Source organism: Pan troglodytes, chromosome 20 (genome assembly GCF_028858775.2).
Source record: "Pan troglodytes isolate AG18354 chromosome 20, NHGRI_mPanTro3-v2.0_pri, whole genome shotgun sequence".
Lineage (NCBI taxonomy): Eukaryota > Metazoa > Chordata > Mammalia > Primates > Hominidae > Pan > Pan troglodytes.
In genome coordinates this window covers 9,752,800-9,775,598 of record NC_072418.2, presented here as the reverse complement: position 1 = coordinate 9,775,598, position 22,799 = coordinate 9,752,800, and the positions used below count along the sequence as shown (strand labels likewise).

At 50.5% G+C, this 22,799-nt stretch overlaps 1 protein-coding gene across 10 annotated transcripts in view; it reads right to left on the bottom strand.

Annotated features, from left to right (window-relative positions):
- The window catches only part of ARHGEF18 (Rho/Rac guanine nucleotide exchange factor 18), a 131,491-nt gene extending 109,043 nt beyond the window's left edge, over positions 1-22,448 (bottom strand). For 3 of the 10 annotated variants that reach the window (XM_063800474.1, XM_063800470.1, XM_063800471.1), the window contains exons 1-2: positions 22,034-22,448; positions 9,262-9,390 (exon numbers count right to left, since the gene is read on the bottom strand). In XM_063800474.1, coding sequence (XP_063656544.1) covers positions 9,262-9,273 — 12 coding nt within the window. In that variant the 5' untranslated portion in view covers positions 9,274-9,390; positions 22,034-22,448. Of the gene's footprint in view, positions 1-9,212; positions 9,391-22,033 lie in introns of those variants that run through there. The other 7 variants (XR_010153521.1, XM_016934858.4, XM_016934856.3 and 4 more) reach the window with 4 other exon arrangements.
- Positions 22,449-22,799: the final 351 nt, after the last annotated feature.

Here is a 22,799-nt window from a genome sequence, read left to right as displayed (position 1 = left end):
ACCCTGCCTGTCCCCCACCTGTCCCTCCTGGGCTCAGCGCCCTTCTCACAGCAGGTGGGATGGAATGGGAGGGAGTAGTCCCCCAGTCCCCTGTCTAACCTGGACCTTCAAGAGCTCACCCACACAAAAGGACCAGAAGTCTGGTCTTCCATGCCAGATTCCCCTACTTCTAGCCTTGGCAAAGCACTTCTCGTCACTGAGTTTCCATCTGATTATCTCTCTCTTTTTTTTTTTTTCTTTTTGGTACAGTTTCTGCTCCTGTTCCTATTTCTTTTTCCTTCCCTTCTTTTGTCCTTCACTTCCCTCTTCTCCTCCCAGTCATTCTATTTGTCATTCTGTCCAGCCAGGGCACCTGCCTTTTCTTCTTGCAAAACCTCCTCTCCCACCCGGCCCATCCTGAGTCTGTCTGGTGAACTCCTATGCAACCGTCAAAACCCAGCTTGGGCATGCCCTCCAGGTTGCCTTCCTGACTCCTCAAGGTTGGTAAGGTGCCCTTCCTCTGGGCTGTCAGGATCTGCAGGACAGGAATTGTCCTTTTCCAGGCATTTGTTAGGACTGTCTGCACACAGGGTTTGGTGGGTAGGTGGGCGAGTGGGCTTCCCCCATGGCTCCATGCGAGGCCAGTGCTGAGATGTGGCTCCAAGCATCCATGTGATCTCAGGCAGCCCTTGGTGGATGCTCTCAATTTGTCAGCTGGGGATCTTTGCCGGCAGGAGGCAAGGGGCCAGTGTCCACACTTGTCTTGGGATGAGGAAGGAGGAGCTACACAGGGTTTGCCCTTTACCCAGAACTCACCCATGTTGATGTCTTTATAGATTTGGCCCCTCCCTTCTTTTTATTCCAGTGAAATACACATCACATAACATTTATCATCGTAACCTTTTTTTTTTTTTGAGATGGAGTCTTGCTCTGTCGCCCAGGCTGGAGTGCAGTGGTACAATCTCAGCTCACTGCAACCTTCACCTCCCGGGTTCAAGTGATTCTTCTGCCTCAGCCTCCTGAGTAGCTGGGATTACAGGCACCCGCCATTATGTCCGGCTAATTTTTGTATTTTTAGTGGAGATGGTGTTTCACAATGTTGGCCGGGCTGGTCTCGAACTCCTGACCACAGGCAATTCAACTGCCTCGGCCTCCCAAGATGCTGGGGCTACAGACATGTGCCACCACTCCTGGTGAATTTTTATATATTTTTTATTAGAGACGGGGTTTCACGATGTTGGCCAGGATGGTCTTAAACTCCTAGCTTCAAGTGATCCTCCTGCCTCAGCCTCCCAAAGTGTTGGGATTACAGGCGTGAGCCACTGTACCCGGGCCCACATCTTAACCATTTTTCAGTGTCCAGTTCAGTATCATTAAGCACATTCCCATTGCTGTGCAACCATCACCTCCATCTATCTCCAGAACTTTCTCATCTTCCCAAACTAAAATTCTGTTCCCATGAAACACAGCCTCCTCATTCCCCTCCGCAGCCCCTGGCACCCACCTTTCTACTTTCTGTCTCCATGAATCTGACCAGGCCTGGCGTGGTGGCTCATGCCTTGGAATCCCAGCAATCTGGGAGGATCGCTTGAGCCCAGGAGTTTGAGACCCGCCTGGACAACATAACAAGACCCTATCTCTACAAAAAAATTTAAAAGTGAGCTGGGCATGGTGGGAGGCTCCTGTAGTCCCAGCTACATGGGAGGCTGAGGTGGGAGGATCACTTGAACCTGGGAGGTCAAAGCTGAAGTGAGCTGTGATCGTGCTATCGCACTCCAGCCTGGGTGACAAAGCAAGACCCTGTCTCCAAAGAAAGAAAGAAAAAAAAAAAAAAAAAGCGGGGTGTGGTAAATCTATGAACCCGACGAGTCCAGAGACCTCCTACGAGTGGAATCAGACAGTATTTATCCTTTTGTGTCTGGTTTATTTCACCAAGCATAACGTCCTCAAGGTTCCTCCACATTGCAGCATGTGTCAGAATTTCCTTCCTTTTTAAGGTTGAATTGTATTCCATTGTGTGGATGGATCACATCGCATTTATTCATCCATCCATCAGCGGACACCTGGGCTCTTTCCATCTGTTGGCTCTTGTGAATAACGCTGCTATCAACATCAGTGTGCAGATATCTGTGGGTCCTTGCTCTCAGTTCTTCTGGGAAGATACCCAGAAGTGGAATTGCTGGATCATATGGTAATTTTATTTTTACATTTATTTATTTTATATTTATTTATTTATTATTTTTTGAGACGGAGTCTTGCTCTGTCGCCCAGGCTGGAGTGCAGTGGCACGATCTCGGCTCACTGCAAGCTCCGCCTCCCGGGTTCACGCCATTCTCCTGCCTCAGCCTCCCAAGTAGCTGGGACTACAGGCGCCCGCCACCACGCCCGGCTAATTTTTTTGTATTTTTAGTAGAGACAGAGTTTCCCTGTGTTAGCCAGGATGGTCTCGATCTCCTGACCTCGTGATCCACCCGCTTTGGCCTCCCAAAGTGCTGGGATTACAGGCGTGAGCCACCGCGCCCAGCCCCTATTTTTTATTTTTTGAGACAGAGTCTTGCTCTGTCACCCAGGCTGGAGTGCAGTGGCACCATCTCGGCTCACTGCAACCTCTGCCTCCTGGGTTCAAGTGATTCTCGTGCCTCACCCTCCTGAGTAGTTGGGATTACAGGTGTGCACCACCATGCCCGGCTGATTTTTCTATTTTCAGTAGAGACACGGTTTCATCATGTTGCCGAGGCTGGTCTCAAATTCCTGATTTCAGATGATCCTCCCCTGCTCAGCCTCCGAAAGTGCTGGGGTTACAAGCGTGAGCCACTGCGCCCAAACTAATTTATTTTATTTTTTGAGACGGCATCTCGCTCTGTCTCCTGGGCTGGAGTGCAGTGGCACAATTGCATGGCAATTTTAGGTTTAACTTTCTTTCCTTTTTAAAATTTTTTTGAGATGGAGTCTCACTCTGTCGCCCAGGCTGGAGTGCAATGGCATAATATCAGCTCACTGCAACCTCTGCCTCCTGGGTTCAAACAATTCTCCTGCCTCAGCCTCCCAAGTAGATGGAATTACAGGCGCCTGCCACAATGCCCGGCTAATTTTTGTATTTTTAGTAGAGACAGAGTTTCACCATCTTGGCCAGGCTGCTCTTGAACTCCTGACCTCATGATTCACCTGCCTCGGCCTCCCAAAGGGCTGGGATTACAGGCATGTGCCACCACGCCCAGCTAATTTCGTATTTTTAGTAGAGATAGGGTTTCTCCATGTTGCCCAGGCTGGTCTCGAACCCCCGACCTCAGATGATCCACCCGCCTCAGCCTCCCAAACTGCTGGGATTACAGGCGTGAGTCACTGCACCCGCCTAATTTTGTATTTTTAGTAGAGACACGGTTTCACCATCTTGGCCAGGCTGCTCTTGAACTCCTGACCTCATGATTCACCCGCCTCGGCCTCCCTAAGTGCTGGGATTACGGGCATGAGCCGCCGCGCCTGGTCAATTTTAGGTTTAACTTCCTAAGGACTCACTCTGCTGTTTCCACAGCCTGCCTTCTTGAATCTCTCCTTTGTGGCCACTGTCCTCATTTCCCTCCCTCCTCCCTGCTGACTCCTCCTCTGCGTCCTCTTCCTCCCTCTGCCTTTTGATCACCAGGGTCCCTCTTTTTCAGTCTCTTTCTAAAGAGCCACAGCTCTAGCTCTGGCTGGCCCTCATGTGACTTGGGCGGCAGCCTCCTTTCAAATTCCCACTTACCCCCCAAATGGCTCCATTCCTACCCCCAGTGCCTGGACAACCTCCTACTGTCTTTTCTGTCGCGACCCCCAAAGCTTTTTTTGTGTCTCTGGTTTTCATCCTCCTGTAAATATAAACACGTCAGGACAGCCTCTTGGCCTGGCTGAGCCTCCCTCTTTCTCCTGCATCTGGCCTCCCTCAGAGGAGGCAGAGGTGGGAGCCAGGCCAGAGATGGGGGTGGAGCTGGGGAGTGGGGAGCCAGGCAGTACAGGCTGTTCCAGCTCCCACTGGTAGGTACATTGAAGGAGGGAGAGAGGGGGTGTCTCATCTTTTATTTTGGAGCTTGCACCTTTGTTCTGACATATCTTGGGCAAGAAAAGATGAGAGCCAGCCCAGTGGGGGTCTTTCCAGGTATCTGAGTAAGCATCGTATGCTGCCCTGCTGGCCCTGACACCCCAGAGAGGATGCTATAAATCCAGGCTCCTGTTCCCTAGACCTGGGGGAGCCTTGGGGGATGGGATCCCCCATCAAATCCAGAGGCGAAACAGCCCAGGGTTCCCCACTCTTCAGAAAGGCTCACCACGCCCAGTTTTTCATAGTACATGAATACATGCTTATTTTAAAAATGTAAATAGTTATTGATCTTGCTGTCTGTTGGAAAAAGATAACACACCAAAGCATAATGTGTCCCTGGTCCCATTTTGTCGTGTAAAAAAGTGGCTTGATTTCAAACAAAATGGCAAGTAAATCACAGAGCAGATAGTCTTTTTTTCTCCTTCCTTCCTTCCTTTCTTTCTCTTTCTTTCTTTCCTTTCTTCCTTCTTTCCAGGTCTGCACTACCATGCCCAGCTTATATATATATATATATATATATATATATATATATATTTTTTTTTTTTTTTTTTTTTTTTTTTTTTTTTTGAGATGGAGTTTCGCTCTTGTTGCCTAGGCTGGAGTGCAATGGTGCGATCTTGGCTCACTGCAACCTCCGCCTCCTGGGTTCAAGTGAGTCTCCTGCCTCAGTCTCCCGAGTAGCTGGGATTACAGGTGTCCACCACCACACCTGGCTAATTTTTTTACTTTTAGTAGAGACGGGTTTTACCATGTTGGCCAGACTGGTCTCGAACTCCTGACCTCAGGTGATCTGCCTGCCTCAGCCTCCCAGAGTGCTGGGATTACAGGCGTGAGTCACCACGCCCGGCCCCAGCTAGTAGTTTTTTATTTTTTGTAGAGACAGAGTCTTGTTATGTTGCCCAGGCTGGTCTTGAAATCCTGGGCTAAAGTGACCATCCCACCTCGGCCTCCCAAAGTGCTGGAATTACAGACATGAGCCACCGTGCCTCACAGGGCAGATGGTTTTCAAATGGTCATTGGGTAGAAAGACCTCAGTCAAGGTTTGCATCCTGCTATGGTAACTGTTGTTAGCTTAGCATGACCTCGATCAAGTACCTAAAGTTCTCTGAGCCTCAGTTTTTTCCATCTCTAAAATGGGCATACTGCCACCTACTTGTAGGATTGTGTTGTGCAGGTGAAATGAGATGCTTGGGCAATGCAAACCTCGGCGGATAGAATAGTATATTGCTGTTTTTAAATTTCAGGAGTCAGGGGGCCAGGGCCGTGGCTCACATCTGTAATCCCAGTGCTTTGGGAGGTTAAAGTAGGAGGATCAGTTGAGACTAGGGATTTGAGACCAGCCCGGGCAGCATAGCGAAATCCCATCTTTAAAGAAAAAAACAACTAGCCGGATGCGGTGGCGTGCACCTGTAGTCCCAGCTACTCTGGAAACTGAGGTGGGAGGGTTGCTTGAGTTCAGGAGGCAGAGGTTGCAGTGAGCTATGATCACAACACTGCACTCCAACCTGGGTGACAGAGAAGACCCCGTCTCTACAAATAAATAATTAAATTACATAAAATAAATAAATTTCAGGAGTCAGGACCCTTCCTCTGAGCAAGCCTCTGACAACCCCAAATGGAATCACACAGTCTCCCCTGTCCTCATGGAGCTAATTGGAGAAGATAGACAATTAACCCAAACCGTTATAGTCAAGAATGATAGAAGGTTCCAGCCAGCAGGCTGGGGAAGATCTGAGGGGGAACAGATTACGCTCTCCAAAGAGTATCAGGGAGGGCTTCCTGGAGGAAATGGCAGCAAGTGAAGGTCTGAGGACTGAGTAGGAGCTGGCTAGGCAGATACTGCAGGTAAGCACATTACAGGCAGTGAAAGAACAGGACATCCAGAAGTCTGCAGGCTGGAGAGCTCATGGCGCCTTTAAGCAAATGGCAAATGTTCCTATGGCTGAGGTGTGGACCGTTGGGGAACACGAGTCTGGTTGGCCAAAGCATGGATTTAATCTGGAAGCTTCCAATAGTGGTGGTAGGGAGGGCAGTGATTGGCCTTCAGAAAGATTATTCAGCTTGCTGGCCGGGCGCGGTGGCTCACGCCTGTAATCCCAGCACTTCAGGAGGCCTGAGGAGGGTGGATCACATGAGTCCAGGAGTTTGAGAACAGCCTGGCCAACATGGCAAAACCCCATCTCTTCTAAAAATACAAAAATTAGCTGGATGTGGTGGTGGGTGCCTGTAATCTCAGCTACTCAGGAGGCTGAGGCACAAGAATCTCTTGAACCCGGGAGGCGGAGGTTGCAGTGAGCCGAGATTGTGCCACTGCACTCCAGCCTGGGTGATGGAGTGAGACCCTGTCTCAAAAAAAAATACATATATGTTCAGCTTGCAGAGCAGAGATGGGCTTGGATGGGGCCAAGATGCAGGCAGGTGGCCCAGCCAGGACACCCGTGCAGATTACCTGGGGGAGCCATGACGGGGACCACCACCAGGGAAGGGGAAGGAGGGTGCAATGCACAGAAATGGAGGGTCCTTGGGGTTCAAAATTCACTGGACTTGGTGCCTGATGGGAGAGGAAGGGACAAGGAAGATGCCCTGGTCTCCAGCTCTGATGACCAAGTCGATAATGAGAATAGAGACTCAGGAAGAGGGGGTAGATTTGCCAGTGGGTGGGGGCACAGCCTTGCTGCCTACTCACAGGCCTGCCTGCTTCCCCAGAGCCCACCGTTCCCCCATTGCCGTGTTACCCATCCAACTGCCTGCATCCCATGGTTCTCTTTCAAAGAGGTCCAGATCCCAGGGAGGGCGCAGGGCTAAACTCCAGTCCTGGTTCTGTAATCCTTTACCCGGGACCTTCCATGACATCTGGACTAATTCCTTCACTGCTTGCATCTCAGTGTCTTTTTTCCTCATTCTGTCACCCAGGCTGGAGTGCAATGGTGTGATCTTGGCTCACTGCAATCCCCACCTCCTGGGTTCAAGCAATTCTCTTGCCCCAGTCTCCCGAGTAGTTGGGACTACAGGTGCACACCTCCATGCCCAGCTAATTTTTGTAGTTTTAGTAGAGACAGGGTTTCACCCCATTGCTCAGGCTGGCCTGTGCTGGGCATGTTGCCCAGACTGGTCTCAAACTCCTAACCTCAAGTGATCTGCCCGCCTCGGCCTCCCAAAGTGCTGTGATTACAGGCACAAGCCACCGTGCCCAGCCCCTCAGTGTCCTCTTCCATAAAATGACAAGCATGGGTACATGGAATGCCCTTTATGGCTTAACCGTAACAGATCCTCCTTCCTTAGTGTAGCGGATGTTGTGGAAAACCACTCAGATCCTCCGAGGCTGTGGGAGAAGGAACTGTCAGTTCTCAGCCCCCTTCCTGGGCAGCCCATCAGCAATGGGTGACTGACAAGGGGATATAAAAGCTTGCCCATTTCAGCCCAACTCCGTCTGAGTCTGCTTCCTGGAGACCCAACACACACCACCTGACTGTCTTGGTCCCTGGTGGAGCTGGAGCTGAACTATGTTTACGAGACCTCTCCCTGGCCCCTGCCCTCTCAAGGATGCACCTCCTAGATGCCACATCTTCCACCCCAGGAGACCTTCCCTGAAGCAGCCTGGAGGCTGTCACCAGGACCTTTGCCACGACCTCAGTCCCAGCCACACACCATTAGGGCTTGATGTTAACTGTGCCCCAACTCCACCCAGGGACCTCGACCTTTCAGGGTCTTTCTTTTGAGACTGCAGCCTGGGGGCTGGCCTACCCCACAGGCCCCTGACATAAGCGCTTAGAGAAAGTGTGATGAGAGCAGAGGGTATGGACGCAGGCTGCAGAGTCAGAATGGGCTTGAATCCCAACTCTGCCATGACGGGAACTTAGGCAAGTCAGTCTGCCTTTCTAGGCTGTATTTGGTTTTAGTCAGCCAGCCTGCCTGCCTGCCTGCCTTCCTTCCTTCCTTCCTTCCTTCCTTCCTTCCTTCCTTCCTTCCTTCCTTCCTTTCTTCCTCTCATCCTTCTTCTCATCCATCCATTCATCCATCCATTACCCATCCATCTTTCCTTCATTCTTTCATTTATCCATCCTCCTTCCTTTCATCCACCCATCTTCCTTCCTTCCTTCCTCTCACCCTTCTACTCATCCATCCATTCACCCACCCATTATTTATCTATCCTTCCTTCATTCTTTTATTTATCCATCCTCCTTCCTTCCATCAACCCATCCATCCATCCCCCTTCCTTCCTTTCCTTTTTTCCTTCCTTTTCACTCACCCTTCTTCTCATCCATCCATTCACCCAGCCATTATCCATCCATCCTTCCTTCATTCTTTCATTTATCCATCCTCCTTCCTTTCATCAATCTAGCCATCTTCCTTCCTTTCACCCATCCATCTTTCTTCCTTCCTTCCTTCCTTCCACTCACATTTCTTCTCATCCATCCACTCACCCATCCATTATCCATCCATCCTTCCTTCATTCTTTCATTTATCCATCCTCTTTCCTTTCATCCATCCATCTTCCTTCCTTCCATCTTTCATTTTATTCATCAATCATTCATGTATCCATCCACCCACATTTCTCATCTTTCTTCCTTCCTTCCATTCACCCACCTTTCTACTCTTTCATTCATCAACCATCTCTCCTTCCTTCCTTTAATCCACCCATCCTTCTACCCATCCATCCATACTTCCTTCTTTCCTTCCTTCCTTCATCCATCCTCCTTCCTTCCATCAGTCCATCCATCTATCCATCTAGCTTTCTTCTTTTTATTCACCCATCATCCATTTATCCATTCACCCACACTTCTACCCATCTTTCCTCCCTTCCTTCTAGTCATCGGTCATCCATTCATCCACCCAACCACCCTTCTATTCATCCACGTATCTATCCATCCATCCATCCATCCTTCTACTCATCTTTCCTTGATTTCCTCTTTCCTTCCATCTATCCATCCATCTATCCAGACATCCATCCATCTATCCAGACATCCACCCACCCATCCATCTATCCATCCATCCATTCATCCCTCCATTGCTCCTTTCCTCCCTCTTCTTATTTCAGAACAGATTCTGGTTTCCTCATAGGTAAAACAGGATAATAATGACTTTGCAAGTTTCGATGAGGATTCCCTGAGATAATGTACACAAAGTGCCTGGTAAAATGCAGGTGCTAAACAAAGTGTACTTGCTGCCACTGTCGTCATCAGCTCCTGCCCGTTTCAGCAGTCAGACACCTGCCTGATCATCCCCCATGGCAGAGAAGAAGTCTGGGTTCTCAGGTTTCCAGGATCCACTGCTGCTCTTGGTGGCTGAAGCCACAGCTCCAGAGTCAAAAGGCTGGACACATGACTTGGGCTCAGAGCCTGTGGAGAAAGGAGGGACAAGGTGTCAGGGATAAGCTGGGAGTGCTGAGGAAGCCAGGACCTGGATTCTGCATCTGTTGCTGGTCACCCTGGACCTCAGTTTTCTCATCTATAAAATGAGTTGGTGAGGGGAGGGGGAAGATGGTCTCAATGATCTTGAAGCCAACATACGTGTCACCTCTTCCCCATCCCAAGCCTATGGCAGACATTGCTAGTCAATCACGAGTCAATTTCCTGCTTAGCCATTTGCCCCCTCAGGATTCTTCCCAACACACCAGTTCCAACAGCCATCACCAGGTGATCCAAGTTGGCTTATGTATGAAATCAATTTGTTATGCCTGCTCTAGGAAAAAGCCCTCAGTTGATCAATGATGCTAATGGTCCCGTAGACCAAATGCAAGTACCCAATGCCCACATTGTTTTTCCTTCTCCTCCTCCTCCTCTTCCTCCTCCTCCTCCTCCTCCACCTCCTTCCTTCTTCTTCCTCCTTCTCCTTCTTCCTCCTCCTCTTCTCCTTCCTTCTTCCTTTCTTTCTTCTTCCTCTTCCTCTTCTTGTCTTCTTCTTCTTCCTCTTCTTCTTCTCCTTCCTCTTCTTCTTCTTCTTCTCCTTTCTTCTTCTTCTTCTTCTTCCTCTTCTTCTTCTTCGACAGAGTCTTGCTCTGTTGCCCCCAAGCTGGAGTGCAGTGGCATGATCTCAGCTCACCACAACCTCCGCCTCCCGAGTTCAAGCCATTCTCCTGCCTCAGCCTCCTGAGTAGCTGGGATTACAGGTGCACACCACTGCACCTGGCTAATTTTGTGTGATTAGTAGAGTCGGGGTTTCACCATGTTGGCCAGGCTAGTCTAGAACTCCTGACCTCAGGTGATCTGCATGCCTCGGCCTCCCAAAGTGTAGGGATTACAGGTGTGAGCCACGGTGCCCGGCCAGTGCTTTATTTGTTTTAGGGCTGAATAATATTCAATTGCATGGAGATACCACATTTCGTGTATCCATTGATCTGTTGATGGACATTTGGGTCGTTTTCACCATTTGGTTATTTCAAATCATGCTGCCATGAACAATTGCATACGGATGTACGCAATTGCACGGATGTGTGTTTTCCATTGTCTTGGGTCGTTACCTAGGAAGGGAATTGCTGGAGTACATGCTAATCTATGCTTAACTTTTTGAGGAACCGCTGTTATGCAATCTCTTTTTTGAGATACAGCCTCGCTCTGTTGCCCAGGCTGGAGTGCAGTGGTGCCATCTTGGCTCACTGCAACCTCCACCTCCGGGATTTGAGTGATTCTCCTGCCTCAGCCTGTTGAGTAGCTGGGATTACACGTATGCACCACCACACCTGGCTAATTTTTTTTATTTTTAGTAGAGACAGGGGTCTTGCTATGTTGGCCAGGCTGGTCCGGAACTCCTGAGCTCAGGCAATCCCCCCGCCTTGGCCTCCCAAAGTGCTGGGATTACAGGCATGAGCCATTGCACCTGGCCTAAAACCATTGAATTGTATGCTTTAAATGGGTGAAGTATATGGTAGCTCAATAAAGCTGTTCCTAAAAAGTTTTTTGTTGGAGCCTCTTGCAGAGCTTTGGATGGGGCAGGTACACATGGGGCCTGAAGCTTCAGTTTCCATTGCTTCAAGGTAAATTTGCCCCCTGATGCCACCTGTATTCACAGATGAGTGGCTGGACAGTAACGGGCAATGCCAGGGTTTCCACCATCACTGCTTTCCAGGTTGCCCTCCCGGGCTGCTTGGAGGGACTCTGTTCAGCTGCTGTTGTTAAGCTTTGCATCTGTTCTCTTCCCCACCCAGAAGCCGAAGCAGCATCTATGACTCACACAAACGAAACAAGCAGGCTGTGAAGGAGGAGGAAAGCCAGATGTGGGGGAGGGTCCTGGAGGTTGGTGGGAGCTTGGGAGGGGAAAGGCAGTCCCATTCCTCAGCCAAGTCCCCTTGGGGCTGGAGGAGAGCCTGCAGGGTTGGCTTGCTTCACTGGACAGGGTCCTTGTGGAGGCCTGAGGCCTCCTGTAGCCTGCAGGACCTCATGCCCTGTATCTGTGAACCCTGAAGGTCTGGGATCCAAAGATCAAAGGTGAAAGGCCAGGGTTGGCCGGGCCCAGTGGCTCACACCTGTAATCCCAGCACTTTGGGAGGCCGAGGCAGGCGGATCACTTGAGGTGAGGAGTTTGAGACCAGCCTGACCAACATGGCGAAACCTAGTCTCTACTGAAAATACAAATATTAGCTGGGCATGGTGGCGTGTGCTTATAATTCCAGCTACTAGGGAGGCTGACTCATGAGAATCTCTTCAGCCAGGGAAGGGCAGGATGCAGTGAACTGAGATTGTGCCACTGCACTCCAGCCTGGGTGACAGAGTGAGACTCTGTCTCAAAGAAAAAAAAAAAAAAAGGAAAAGAATGAAAAAAGAAAAGAAATTCCAGGGTTGTGTGATTGTGCATGTTTTGTTGTTGTTATTGTTGTTGTTGTTGTTTTGTTTCAAGAGAGTCTTGCTCTGTCACCCAGGCTGGAGTGGTTCGATCTTGGCTCACTGCAATCTCCACCTCCTGGGTACAAGCGATTCTCCTGTCTCAGACTTCTGAGTAGCTGGGACCACCGATGTGTACCACCACATCCAGCTAATTTTTGCATTTTTAGTTGAAATGGGGTTTCACCACGTTGGCTAAGCTAGTCTCGAACTCCTGGTCTCATATGATCCTCCCACCTCGGCCTCCCAAAGTGCTGGGATTACAGGCATGAGCCACTGTGCCTGGCTGAGTTTTGTTTTTGTAGGGAAGCTTCTGACCGAGGAACAGGTTGAGCTTGACTTGATGATGAACTCAACTGTGATCCTAGTTCCCAATGACTGACTCAACTCTGATCCTAGTTTTACAGATTGAACTCCAATCTTTGTGTCACAGACTGAGCCATGATCCTGGTGTCATATACTGAGCCTTGATCCTGATATCACAGACTGAACTTCATCTGGCTGTCATTGGTTGAGCATTCATTCTTGTATCATAGAATGAACCCCCCTCCTAGTGTCATAGACTAAGCCTTTATCCTGGTGTCATATATTGGTCCCTGATCCTAGTGTCATAGGCTAAGCCCTAATCCTGGTGTCATAGTCTTAGCTCTTATCCTGGTATCATAGACTGAGCCCCAATCCTGGTGTCATAAACTGAATCTTGATCTGGCATCATAGACTGAGCTCCAATCCTGGTGTCATAGGCTGTGTCCTGATTCCAATATTATGAGCTAAGCCCAATCCCAGTGTCATAGACTGAGCTCTGTCAATTACCAACCACAATTGCCCCAAACAATTGCCAATCACATTTGTCACTGACCCTCAGCTACCAGTCTCTCCCCTGTAGTCCATCTTCTGTCCTGGAGTTGGTTTGTCCTTTTGATATGACCCTCTGATGGTCACTCCCCTTCTACTGATCCCCACCCCTATAGACTCCAGTCCCCTTAGAATGACATTCAGAGCCCTCCTCAGCCTGTCCTCTTACCTCCCTGTCACACACATGCACACCCAACTCACCATTCTCCTGGTATCTCTGTGCTGTTCCTACCACTCTTCCTGCCTGGCAACTGAGGGCTCTGTCTCAGATCCTCTGCAGACAATTTTAGCCATAGGACTTTGGATTGCTCTGCCTAGCTCTTTATAGAAAAGGTTTGCTGATCCATGCTCTAGAGCATGAGGTCTGTGAGGGCAGTGACTATATCTGATCCACTTTTACATCCCCAAGCTCCAAGAGGTAAAATCTTGTATCAATCACTTTCTATATGTCTGGCTTAGTGCTAAGCCCATCATGTAGTTTTCACTCTTCTATACTCACAGCAACTCTGAGTCCTCATTTGATAGAAAGGGAAACTGAGGTTTAGAGAGGTGCACTGACTTTACCAAGGCCATACCAATCTGGTGTGAGGTAGAGCTGGGAGTCAAATTCAGGTATTTCTGAATTCAAAAAAGAGCTCCCAATCACCAGGCTATCCTGTGCTGTGTTGGGTTGGGCACAGAGTCAGTGCCCATATATTTGGATAAATGGGTAGATAAATGGATAGATGGTTGGATGGATGGATGGATGGGTGAGTGGATGGTTGAATGGATGGGTGGATGTGTGGAAGGATGGATGGATGGATGAATGAGTGGATAGACAGATGGGTGAATGGTTGGATAGGTAGATGGATGGATAGGTGGATGGATGAATGGTTGGATAGGTAGATGGATGGATAGGTGGATGGATGAATGAGTAGATAATTGGATGCATGAGTGGATGGGTGGATGGATAGGTAGATGGATGAATGGATGTTGAATGGATGGATGGTTGGATGGATGGAAGAGTGGATGGATGGATGGATGGATGAATGGATGGAAGAATGGGTGGATGGGTGGATGGGTGGATGGGTGGATGGATGGATGGATGGATGGAAGGATGGATGGTTGAAGAGTTGGCTGATTGGATGGATGGATGGATGGATGGATGGATGGATGGATGGAAGGATGGATGGTTGAAGAGTTGGCTGATTGGCTGGTTGGCTGGATAGATAGTTGGATGGCTGCATGGTTGCAGGGATGAATGGGTAGATAGTGGGATGGATAGGTTATATGGCAGTGTCCAGAGGCAGCGATGCATTACACTCAGGAGATGGCATTCTGAGGGGGTGAGGAAGCAGATATAGAAGGAAGAGGGAGAGAATTGTGGCAGAAGAGCCACACAGGAAGGAAACCAAGGTGAGCGAGGCACAGACTGCACTCATCAGACATGCACCAATAGATTGAGGAGTGAATGAAAAAGCATGAGCAGAATGGGTAATGGGGGCAGTTGATGGGGAAGGGGCACTGGGACCCTTCACTGAAGGTCTCAGTTCTCCTCTCTCAAGCCTTACTTGCCACCCCAAGTCCAATCCCACCCTTTCCCCAGGAAATTCCTATTAGGTGCCCAGACAGCCAATTACAGAGCTTAAGAGGGTGAAAAAAAGGCCATCCCTGCTTTCCAAGGCTAATGACAGGAGACACACTGTAAGGAAGTCACTCTCCCAGGGGAGCTAAGCCAGAGGAGAAATGAGGCCTCAGGGAAAGGGGCTCTGTTGGGGATGCACCCTGCTCCCCACCCCCATGCTTCTCTCCAAGGAGCTGTCCATCAGCCTGGATTCAGTCCCAGGCAGCCTCCTCCACTATCAGCCCCCGCAGCATCAGCCATAAAAGGGTTTAAGAGTCACTGTCAGTTCCCACAGCTCACTCCCCCACCTGCTAGCATATAAATCCCAGCCTCAACTGCCTGGGCAGGGAGACAGGGTGAGCTGAGCAGCCACAAGAGGGGCAGAACTTCTTAGGGACCTGGGTCACAGGCGGACACTTTGGTAATCCATGGCAGATACACTGATTCTTCAGGATCGCCATCCACCGTTGGATCTAAAAACCCTCCCCAGGCACTCCAGCTGCCCACATTGGCAGCTTTGTTCATCAGTCAGAACACATCAAAGTGGCCTCACACAGAATCGGCTTCAAATCCCGGTTCCTCCAGCATATACTTGCTGTGTGACCTTGAGCAAGTCGCTCAACCTCTCTGAGCCAAACTTCATGAGAGCTCAACAGCCACCAACAACTTCTATCCTGATGATTACTCTTCTATTGCATCCCAGTTCCCAGGCCATCCTCTCTCCCCCTAACCCCAGCCCTTGGGTCCCCTGGCACTCCCATCTGCTCCCTGACCCCGGCACAGTGCCTGGTACACAATGAGCCTTCAAGGAGGGTCAGTGGAATGAATGAGCTAATGAATCTTCACATTGGCCCCCTCTTTCATGAAAACTCACTGCTACCTTGAACAAGTACGTGGCTCATGCAGGTGATGGTGGCTGTGACTAACAAGTCATGCAGGCTAAGCGATGCAGCTGGCCTGACCAGGAGGCGCTCATATGGGCAGTGGGGAACCGGGGACAAGAAAACCCATGAGGCAATGAGTGCATGACCAGCTCTTATGATATTGTCCAGCACTGTCCTCTCATGCCCTGCGTACCAGGACATCATCTGGTTATCTTCAAGGGCTAAACTCTTGAGCATTAAGAAGTGTCTCTTTGATGGCTGGGTGCGCTGGCTCACACCTATAATCCCAGCACTTTGGGAGGCTGAGGCAGGTGGATCACCTGCGATCAGGAGTTTGAGACCAGCCTGGTCAACATGGTGAAACCCCGTCTCTACGAAAAATATATAAATTAGCCGGGTGTGGTGGGGGGCACCTGTAATTCCAGCTACCCGAAAGGCTGAGGCAGGAGAATCAATTGAACCCTGGAGGCGGAGTTTGCAGTAGTGAGCTGAGATCGCGCCACTGCACTCCAGCCTCGGTGACTGAATAAGACTCGGTCTCAGAAAAAAAAAAAAAAAAAAAAGAAAAAGTGTCTCTCTTTGCAACAACAGTTCACTCAGGCCTTTGATGACATAATAAAGGCTGTTATCAGTCCCCAAAGAGGTCACCTGAGGCCTGGGGACCCTGGGGGTTGAGAGAGAGGGTACCAGCCGATGTGTGTGTGTATGTGTTGGAGGGAGGTGTGTGCCCCAGAGCCTCTAATCCCCCCGTTTTTCTTTCTGCCCTGAGCCTCCTGTCCTGCAGCTGGGCCAGAAACCAACAGCATCTGGGGCCCCCAGGAAATCGCTGGGCTGCCCCTAAGGAGTTCAGCGGCTGAGTTAAGAGGGCGGACTTTCTTTCTGCAAATTTACCGCCCGAGACAAATTCCTGGCCAAGTCTTGGGAGACATTTCCTCTGAAACAAGAGGGACCCCACAAGTCTGTGATAATTCCAGGGGGCCCTGGAGAATCAGGGGTCATGGAATCCAGGGCCGATGCCAGCGGAGTCTGTACTGCAGCCAAGAAAAAGCTCGAAGGGGGATGGCGGGCAGGCTGTCCTGGGATCCCCACCTGGGTAGATGGCTCCCGCTGGTCACTGCCAGCTGCTTACCTCTCTTGAAGGCCCACCGCTTCAGCCACAGCTTGGAGAAGGCCGGCCAGGAGTGGTTGAGCACCGAGTCAGCCATGGGGGCCGTGCGTGCGTGTGAGAGCTTGAGTGTGAGCTGGGCTGGGAATCCCTGCCAGGATGGGGCTGCCAGTAAGAGGGGCGGAGACTGCCTCCAAGGTCTGCCAGATACATCAGCTGATAGAAGCCTGGGGCTTCAGCAGGGGGGATGGGGTTTCCAGCTCAGGGGCCCAGGGACCCCTGGTTTGAGGAGAAGCCAAGCCCTTTAGCACCCTCTGTCCCTTAAACCCAGTCTTACAGGCCTCTTACCCTGGCTGGACAAGACAATCTTAGGGAAACACAAGTACAAACTGGGTCCCTCGGGGAGCCTGGGTGTGCATGGATGTCTGAGTGTTTGTGTGTGCGTGCGTGCCATCGTCTTGGTGGGTTTGATGATGCATTTCCATGTTGTGTAGAGAGCACGTGCTTTTGGGTTTGTGATTCTGTGTTTCAGGGTGAGTTCTGAACATCAGCTTGTCAATGTGGGGGTGTATTTGATTATCTAGATAGTTTTAAAAGTGTCTCTGTGATTGTCTCTCTCTCTGTGTGTGTGTGTGTGTGTGTGTGTGTGTGTGTGTGAAGCCCATTGGTATCTGTGAGGTCAGATTTAACTACATGACTCATCTGTGTCTTGGGGAGATCTGTTTCTAGTATCTATGAGGTGGTTTTGGTGTCCGCCTGGGTTTCTGTGTTTCTACATATTTGTGTCTTCATCTATTTCTGTTTTTTGTTTGTTTGTTTGTTTGTTTTGAGATGGGTCTTGCTCTGTCACCCAGGCTGGAGTGCAATGGCGTGATCACAGCTCACTGCGGCCTCCAACTCCCGGTCTCAAGGGATCCTCCGGCCTCAGCCTCCTGAGTAGCTAGGACTACAGGTGTGTGCCACCACACTGGCTAAGTTTTGTGTTTTTTGTAGAGCTGGGGTCTCACTATGTTGCCCAGGCTGGTCTCAAAACTCCCAGGCACAAGTGATCCTCCTGCTGCGGCCTCGCAAAGTGCTGGGATTGCAGGCATTGAGCCACATCACCTTTCTCTCTGTACCCAAGTGTGGGGTATGGTGTGTGTGTGTCAACGGGTGCTCATCCGTGCAGGTGCTGCCCCCTCGTGGTGGAAGCTCCTTTATCAGCATCTTCACTCCTTGTGTCTGAAAAATCCCTGCTTCAAATCCTGGCTTCAAATCCCAGCTCCTCCAGCACGTACTTGCTGTGTGACTCCCTCCTTCAGTCCCCCAATTCTTTACATTACTTCCCAGCCCCAAATCACCCCCAGCCCCAAATCAGCCTCCCAAAGTGCTGGGATAACAGGCATGAGCCTGTTATTTTTTAACTTTTATTTTTGAGACAGGATCTCACTCTGTTACCCAGGCTGGAGTAGTATGATCTATAGCTCACTGCAGCCTCGAACCCCTTGGCTCAAGCAATCCTCTTGCCTCAGACTCCTGAGTAGCTGGGAATATACGTGCATGCTATCACACTTGGCTATTTTTTTACTTTTTTCTTTTTTGTAGGGATGGGGTCTTCTATGTTGCCCAGGCTGGTCTCAAACTCCGAGCTTCAAGTGACCCTCCTGACTCAGCCTCCAAAGTTTTGGGATTACAGGCGTGAGCCATGGCACCCAGCCAAATCTCACTTTAAAAATACAACAGGGATATCTATTTCTTTTCTTTTTCTTTCTTTTTTTTTTTTTTTTTTTTTTTAGACAGAGTCTTGCTCTGTCACCCAGACTGGAGTGCAGTGGCTGATCTCAGCTCACTGCAACCTCCAACCTCCACCTCCTAGATTCAAGCGATTCTCCTGCCTCAGCCTCCCTAGTAGCTGGGATCACAGGCGTGCACCACCACGCCCAGCTAATTTTTGTATTTGTAGTAGAGGCAGGGTTTCCCCATGTTGGCCAGACTGGTCTTGAACTCCTAACCTCAGGTGATCCTCCCACCTCGGCCTCCGAAAGTACTGGGATTACAGGTGTGAGCCACCACACCTGGCTAAATCTCACTTTAAAAAATACAACAGGGATATGTATTTCTTTTTCTTTTTCTTTTCTTTTTTTTTTTGAGATGGAGTTTCACTTTTGTTGCTGAGGCTGGAATGCAATGGCGCAATCTCGGCTCACTGCAACCTCTGCCTTCCGGGTTCAAGTGATTCTCCTGCCTCAGCCTCTCAAGTAGCTGGGATTACAGGCGCCCGCCACCACGCCTGGCTAATTTTTTGTATTCTTAGTAGAGATGGGGCTTTGCCATATTGGCCAGGCTGGTCTCGAACTCCTGACCTCAGGTGATCCAACCACCTCAGCCTCCCAAAGTGCTGAGATTACAGGCGTGAGCCACTGCACCCAGCTGGAATATGTATTTCTAATGATGGCAGGCTAGCTTATTGCAGATTTATCCTCCCACCAAGAACAAATAGAAAAGCTGGACAAAATTGGAAGAGTGAAAAACCACCCTTGCTTGGAAGGCATTGGCAGTCAGAGTTGGAAGAATCACGGCCCTGGAAAGAAAGGAAACCTAGGGGCCAGGCGCGGTGGCTCACACCTGTAATCCCAGCACTTTGGGAGGCCGAGGTGGGCAACTCACTGGAGGTCGGGAGTTCGAGACCAGCCTGGCCAACATGGTGAAACCCCGTCTCTACTAAAAATACAAAATTAGCCGGGCGTGGTGGTGGATGCCTGTAATCCCAGCTATTCAGGAGGCTGAGGCAGGAGAATCGCTTGAACCTGGGAGGCAGAGGTTGTGATGAGCCAAGATCATGCCACTGCACTCCAGCTTGGATGACAGAGCAAGACTCCATGTCAAAAAAAAAAAAGAAAAAAAAAAGGCCAGGCACGGCGACTCACGCCTGTAATTCCAGCACTTTGGGAGGCCGAGGTGGGGGGAATCAGGAGATAAAGATGCTAGAATTAAAAATACAACAGGCCAGGTGCAGTGGCTTACACCTGTAATCCCAGCACTTTGGGAGGCCAAGGCAGGTGGATCACCTGAGGTCAGGAATTCAAGACCAGCCTGGGTAACATGGTGAAACCCTGTCTCTACTAAAACTACTAAAATTAGCCAGGTGTGGTGGTATGCACTTATAATCCCAGCTACTCAGGAGGCTGAGGCAGGAGAACTGCTTGAACCCAGGAGGTGGAGGTTGCAGTGAGCTGAGACTGTGCCACTGCACTCCAGCCTGGGCAACTCTGTCTCAGGAAAAAAAAAAAAAAAAAAAAGAGAGAGAGAGGCAGAGAGAAAATACAGTAGCATATGATACAGGGATAGCTGGATGGGATCCTTAAGAAGTCCACTCTAGCTGGGCACAGTGGCTCATGCCTGTAATCCCAGCACTTTGGGAGGCTGAGGTGGGGGGAATCACAAGGTCAGGAGATCAAGACCATCCTGGCTAACACGGTGAAACCCCGTCTCTATTAAAAATACAAAAAATTAGCCGGGCATGGTGGCGGGCGCCTGTAGTCCCAGCTACTCGGGAGGCTGGGGCAGGAGAATGGCGTGAACCCGGGAGGTGGAGCTTGCAGTGAGCCGAGATCGTGCCACTGCACTCCAGCCTGGGCAATAGAACAAGACTCCATCTCAAAACAAACAAACAAACAAACAAAAGAAGTCCACTCTAGCAGACTTGCTTACAGATTGAGATCCACCATGGGTATGACCCAGAACATTTCAGAAGATGGTGGACTGCTCAGGAAGGAAGTCTTGGGGACAAGGTCAGTATGAAGGCATAGGTGAGGCTGACAATGTTTTCTGATCTATTACGTGCCAGACACTGCACTAAGATCTCACAGACCAAACTTCATAAAGGCTGAGCGAGGTGGTTCATGCCTGTAATCCCAGCACTTTGGGAGGCCAAGGCAGGCAGATCACCTGAGGTCAGGAGTTCAAGACCAGCCTAACCAATATGGTGAAACCCTGTCTCTACTAAAAATACAAAAATTAGCTGGGCATGGAGGCGTGTGCCTGTAATCCAGCTACTTGGGAGGCTGAGGCAGGAGAATTGCTTAAACCCGAGAGGCGGAGGTTGCAGTGAGCTGAGATTGCACCAATGTATTCCAGCCTGGGCGATAGAGCAAGATTCTATCTCCAACACACACACACACACACACACACACACACACACACACACACACCCCAAAAAACTCATAACAGCCTTTTAACAGATGAGCAAACGAAAGCTCAGAGCAGTTAAGTCATTTGCCCAAGGCCACATAGAGGCCAGGGAACTGGGATTTGAACACCCAGCTGTCCAACACAGTCACCATGTCATCTACAACAGTATCGAGCATCAACATATGCCCATCCCTTTGTCATGGGCTAGGGGATGCCCAGGGAGGCATGGGAGACAGCCCAGACCAGAAGCACCGACGTGTTTGCAGTTGGCATCTGCTGGTTCTTCGAGGCATAATGAAAAGGCTGCCTCTACCAAGCAGCCCTCCCAGAGTGACTCCCAGTCACAGCAAGGGAGTTGAAATGTGGCTGATTATGAGGGCAACCCTTTCCTGACCTCCTTTGGTTGTCACGTTCTTTTCTCAGAACTGCAGGTGACCTGGCCTTGGAGCATCAGCCCCCAGTGTTACTTACTAGCTGCATCCTCTCTGGCCCCAGCTGTCTACTCTAGCTCGATTCACTCCCTCCTGGTTCTGGGGCCACCTTCCTAGACCTCAGGGTGCCTGAAGCCCGCCCTGCAGCATTGGGGGCTGGCAGGAAACAACAGACTGGGTGTGCCCAGCAGAAACCGCAGCCTTCCTCCCCCACCCCTCCCAGTCCCAGGCAGGCGGTGGTGCAGGAGGCCCCCTAAGAGGGGGCCACGAGAGGAGACAGGGGATGTCTCCCAAGGGGGAGAACCCTCACCTGGAGGAAGGCTGCCTGGGTGGAGGGATGTGCTCTCTGGATGATTTCAGATCAGGACAAGACCCTTCTCAGGGCTGGTTGTCAGCCATCAGCCTTAAGTGTGAGTTTGTTTTGACAGTGGATTCAGAATCTGCAACAGGGAGGTTCTTGGGGGGCCCGGAATCTGCAGTTTAAGATGCAAAGGGCACCTGAGCCTTTGCCACAGCTCCCCCATTCATTCTCTGTCTCCTGTCTCCACGCAGGAGGACCTTGGCTACAAGGAGCTCTATCGTCCTTTCTTTGCTTTTCTTTTTCTTTTCTTTTGTTTGTTTTGAGACTGAGAGGCTCACTTCAACCTCTGCCTCCTGGGTTCACGCCATTCTCCTGCCTCAGCCTCCCGAGTAGCTGAGATTACAGCTGCCCGCCACCACGCCTGGCTAATTTTTGTATTTTTAGTAGAGACGGGGTTTCACCATGTTGGCTGGGCTGGTCTCCAACTCTTGACCTCAAGTGATCCGCCCTCCCCAGCCTCCCAAAGTGCTAGGATTACAGGTGTGAGCCACCGCGCCCGGCCTCCACCCTCCTTTCTTACCTAGCGGCCCCTCAAGGATCCCCGTCCCCTGGGGTGACCTCTTATGACCACAGATCTCTGCACAATGAACGCAAGGGTCAAACAGCTTCCCCCACCCACTCAGGAAGCAAGTTGACTGCAAGAGGGAGAGAGACAGTGATGTCTGTCTGCTCGCTGTCCCCCTAGACTTCCCAGACCCCATTGCCACTCTGTCCCGATGGGTCCATCTCTCTCCACTTCCCAGGATAAGTACTTACCAGATAGAGCTCAGTTCTTCAACCTGCAGGCACCTAGCCTGGCTAACAGCTCCTGCAGCTCCCATGACCTACGGCCAGCGTTTCGAGCTGGCCCAAGGGAACCGCTGGCTGGGTAGAGCCTGGGATAACCACAGAATGACCCAATAGCACCTCGACTTCCTCTTTCTCAACTGCCTGCCTGCATGCTTGCCACTCTGCTCCCAGCTGCAGGCCAATCTAGGGGCCTAAAAAGAGCCCAGAGGATGGGGGTTCTGGAGGCAGAGAGCCCTGCTCCCACCCCTCAGCCCTGCGCATGCAGGTGTCTTGAGGAGGAGGGGTGGGGAGCTGGAGGGAGGCCCGGCGTCCTCAACCCCCACCCCAGCAGCTTCCTGTGGAACCAACTGCTGAAGAGGAACAGGGTGTGGGGGCCTCACCCAGGCACATGGGTGTATAGACAGCAACATATAGGGACGTGCAAGTCATGTGTATCCGTAGAGACTCAGGCACCCAGACAAACACCAGCATGGTGGGTACACACAGAGAGACAGAAACACACGTGGCTACATTGTTACATGGGTACCTGGAAGCTGGTGGAACAACATGGTGTGCTGGTAATGTTTAACAACCACCTCTCCGATTTGTAGCCATTGCCAATTCTCCTGGTGTAAATACCCCCAGCATGGCCGATTTCACCTACCAATGTGATGTCACCGAGCATGGAGTTGATAGGAAATGCTCAGATTTGGCTTTTTTTTTTAAAAACAACAACAACAACAAAAAACTGTTT